General features: G+C 40.6%; 1 protein-coding gene across 7 annotated transcripts in view; it reads left to right on the top strand.

Annotated features, from left to right (window-relative positions):
* Lrrfip2 (LRR binding FLII interacting protein 2) overlaps nt 1–4455 on the top strand; it is a 104846-nt gene that overhangs the window by 52392 nt on the left and 47999 nt on the right. The window contains exons 5-9 of one of the 7 annotated variants that reach the window (XM_026779008.1): nt 66–131; nt 1059–1133; nt 2681–2728; nt 3537–3584; nt 3894–3950. The exons of the other annotated variants lie outside the window; for them this stretch is intronic. Of the exons in view, the coding sequence (XP_026634809.1) occupies nt 66–131; nt 1059–1133; nt 2681–2728; nt 3537–3584; nt 3894–3950 (294 nt within the window). The remainder of the gene's footprint in view (nt 1–65; nt 132–1058; nt 1134–2680; nt 2729–3536; nt 3585–3893; nt 3951–4455) is intronic. 7 annotated transcript variants of the gene reach the window in all.

Here is a 4455-nt window from a genome sequence, read left to right on the forward strand (position 1 = left end):
AAAAAAAAAAAAAAAAAATTTCACTACATGGCCAGTAAAGTTGACTCAACAATTTTTACTTGCAGAATTATTCTTACAGTCACAGCTATGGGATGAAGAAGCGATCTTCTGGTTCTCATAAAGACCCCCTGGTTAGTTCTACTTTGAAGTTTGATCTAGTTGTGATATTATGGACAGCATCAAATTACAAGTGGGTTTCATGCTCAAAGTTTGTTTTTTAGAAACTTGGAATGTACAATAATGTGTGTGATAGAGAGTTCCCATGTGAGAGCTCCCAAACCCTGTTACCTGTGTGATCACACTGCAGAACTAACAGGCTTTTCATTACAGTCACGGGGTGCTCGGAACACCTCTTTCTCCTTATGGTGCTGTTGGCAGAAATGTAGTCCCTACCTTGCTGCCAGTTCTGGGTTCCCACGGGAGTGTTGGGAGGATGTACCTAGTAGGGAAGAGGGAGGCAGAGAATGCTGAAGGCACATTTCAGAGAGGCTTTGGTATATGGGAAGGACTTGGCAATTTTGTGCTCGGGTGAGGTGTGGGGGAGGTGAGAGCGGTGTGGGGGGAAGGGGTAGAAGCAGGGACCCTGCAAGGAGTGTGTGTCAGCAGTAGGGAAGGAAGGTTCTCAGCTAGGGACTCATACACTTGCTTAGCCTCTAGCAAGGGGGATTTGAGAGATGATTTCTCTAACCTAGTAAATTATAAAAGTAGTATTATTCAGTGGGCCTAGGTTTGTCAGGGGCATTCTTAACTGTAGAATGAGAATAACTCAGTTATTTGCATTTCATTTTTATCTGCGAGTTTTTTGTCTTATTTTTAAGGTAATAACAAGAGTAATGACCTTGTTTGAAGTAGCTCACCTTTAGTGCCCACCCCTTTACAGAGGTTTGAAACCATTGCTGCTTGTCCTGCCTTTGCTCAGATCCAGTGGTTTAAAGGCATTGCCTTGGGGAAGAAGGAGCCTTAACAGGATCAGATTTGCCTATGTATTCAAATTTTGTCTTGGTGTGCTTCAAAAACATTTAACCTGAAAAAAATGTATTAAATTTTTCTTTTTGCAGAGTGGCCTCTATTTTGACCAGAGAAACTATAGCAGTCTTAGACATAGCAAACCTGCCTCTACCTACTTCTATCGGGTTTGTCCAAAGTCTTTGGTCTCATGTATTTTACCCACCTTTAACACATCTCTGATCCCCCATTTTGCATTTAGACTATTTGTAACTAATCTCTTAATGGCTTGATATACCTGTATAGTTTTGGTAGCTGATTTATATAGTCCTTCTTGAGTGTATCTTCAGTGAGAACTGTTAAATCACCATGTTTGTAATGAAAATTTCAAATAGAAAAAGAATTTATAAAGTAAGCACCATGTTCTTAGATTATTTAATTTACTTTCTTAGTCACATAATTATTTGTCTATCATTCCATCTTTTTTTTTTTTTAAAGGCAGTCTCACATGTATGTAGCCCAGGCTCAAACTCAAGATTGTTTTACCTCAGTCTCCTAGTTGCTGGTGTTAAGGCGGGGACCATAATGCCAAGCTTCTGTCTAGTTTTTTGATTCATTTCAAAATAAGCTATAAGTATCAATACACTCCCTAATAGATACTCTTTTAAGAAGTTAACATGTGAAAATCTAAGCTACGTATAGGATGAGAGGTATGTTATTATTTGCTAGAGTATTAGTGTAATGTTAGAATCTTGTTTTTACTTTTTGTCTGTTTTGGGGCTTTTGCTTGTTTTGTTTGTTTTTGAGACATGGTGTGTCTCTGTAGCCAAGGCCTGATCATCTTGCCTTAGCCACTTGTGTGCTCAGATTGCAGGCTAGTGCCTCCACAGTCAGCTAGAATCTTATTTTTTTCCAAGCCATCTAACATTTAAAGCATACTGTAATGTGTGGTACCCAGTACATTTAAAAGTATTCAGGAATGGGGGCTAATCTATGTGGTAGAATAATTCATTAACACATGCAAGGCTCTGAATTCAATTTTAGGCACTGAAAAACACAGTCAACTGAAAAACCTGTCTGCACACACTATTTCACTATTCCTGCTTGTCTAGGTTTAGTGAAAAAGAACTGAAAATTGTGTCTTAAGTGACTCCAGGGAAAGAAGTGTAATTTCTTTACAGAAAGTACTTTCAGTGCATGAACTCTGGGGACTAGTTCAATTTACGTGGCTTCTAGCATGCTTTGTCCATGGCATGTTTTCAAAGATAAGCTTTCAAAACTATTTGGGAAAAAAATGGTGATAATAGTAACTAAGAGCTTCCTTAACTATAATCAAACCCATTAGGAGTCTGCCACAAAATAATCCACAGTGCCCCAGGGACTGCTGGTGACTGGTTTGAGACCACTGTTTGACACATTCCCAAGTGCCGTGGCCCTCTTTCCTTCAGTGCTTTCCTGGTCCTGTCTCATACCTGCCAAAAATGTCCTAATACCCAAAGGTTGTACATAATGATAGAAGTCTGCTAGAGGAGAATTTCTTTCTCACCCTTAACAGTTTGCACTCGGAAAGTGTCTAGTGACTTTTCTCTTACTTCATGTGTTTTCACTTGGGACTTGCTAATGAGTTATGGAATCTAAAACCATAAACATGAAGCCTTTTGCTTGCATGATGGTGAGGTGCATTCTCCTGTGTTTCTGCTTTTGCTTATTTCTATTGTTCTGCCTCTCTTTGCAGTCTTCTTCCCTGTGCAGTGACCCGCTGGGGACATCGAGTAAGAACAGGGTTAGTACTTTTGAGGAGCGTGTGGCTGTCACAGCTGCCCTTGCCCTTCTTTAGGTTTAATTAGTGCACTTATTCCATAGGCCTCCTCTGCTGCAAATTCTGGTCTGCTGAGAAGTGCCAGCCTGGTTTGTATCTCCTTCTTGCAGTGTGTGCTCTGTGGTAGGGCCGCTGCCATGGCGCTGACTAAGCTGTGTGGCCTTTCTGCCATATGCTCTGCAGAGTACGCTGCCTATGCTTAGGTTACAAAACTCAGGACGTGAAAAAATAATTCTGTTCTCTTTGCCAACATTGAAATGGATGACTTCTGGTAGCTTATGTTTAAGAATCTGTTTTCTGCAAGGAGATAAACTCCTTGGGTTCTACCACATTCACTTAGTTTTCTTTGGTATGGTTATGACCCTCAGCTGTGGCAATCAAAAGTCTACTAAATAAACCAAATTTAAAGCATAACCAGTAGCTTAGTGTGTGTGGCTGTTGGTGCTTCTAGCCATTTGATGTTCTGTAGCCAGTTTCTGAAGACTGGAACCCAGAGTGCTTATACCTGTTCCCTTCCCTGCTGTTTGCTCTTTTAAGCGAATAAATTAATTAATATTAGCTTCCTCATGTTATAAAGTGAGGGCAAAAGAAAATACTGTAGTGTTTTTGTTAATCCAAGTATATTGTTGAAGTTACAATGAAAATGATACAGCAAATGAATATAATATACCATCCTCAAACATTTTTTGAATTATGAACTGCCAAATAATGAAGGTATTTTCAAAATAACTCCAGTGCTAAATAAGTAAATAATTATTCTTTTGTTCTTTAGGCATCATTGTCTGGTGGTGGATTATATAACCCTTATGGTTCTCGAACTGTAAGTGTAAATGGGAGGGGGTGACCACAGGAGGGGGCAGGAGTCATTTAGTCTGGCCCATTCATGCAGCCAGCTGTGAGAAGGTGACCATTTGGAGATTAGGAGTGACATATGAGGGGAGTCTTGGGGAAAGTCTTCAGGCATCTCCTCTGCTTTTGAGGGTGGGTGTGAGGTGGCGTGCCAGACAAGGCAAAGCAGCTGTTTTTACCTTGGGCACCAGAGTCAAGTCAAGGGTAGAGCCACTGTATTACCAGCAGAAAAATGGAGCTGGCCATTGTTATAAAGCCTTTCTTCTTGGAAATGTTATAGCCATCTGAATACAGTTACTACTCATCAAGAGCGAGTTCCTCCAGGAGCAGCCCTGTGGTGAGCTCTCCAGCCTCTCTGCACACTTGAGGAGTGTCGAGTTGCTCTGCATTCCACTTTAGAATAGAGTGCTGTGTTTCACCATCTTTTGCATGGGTTATGTGTCCCCAAGTCCATAAAAACCAACTACTAATATGTGCTAATTGACTGCTTTTGTGTGGACCCAAGTAATTTCTTAACTGAGTCTGGAACCGAGGCCTTTGAACAGGCTTAAAGTTTTTGTATTGTCATTTATGTGAAACACTTTGCTAACTCCTGTTGGGTGTGCTGTTCTGGCTATCCCTGCATATGTTCCTGCATTGCCTTTTCTGTCTGTGAAGTGGTGGGAGAAGTAAAGCAAATCAGTTCTTAAAGCTTGTTATGTGCGCCTGCTACTCTTTGTAGAACATTACATTTATTTTGCAGTTTATAAGGTAAGTAACATTAGTAAAGGACAAGTCCAGAGTAAAGCTCCCCAGACAAACCCTACATGTAACCCGTGCACATCCATGCTTTCAGAGTAAAG

This window comes from Microtus ochrogaster, chromosome 5 (genome assembly GCF_000317375.1).
Source record: "Microtus ochrogaster isolate Prairie Vole_2 chromosome 5, MicOch1.0, whole genome shotgun sequence".
In the NCBI taxonomy this organism is placed as follows: Eukaryota; Metazoa; Chordata; class Mammalia; order Rodentia; family Cricetidae; genus Microtus; species Microtus ochrogaster.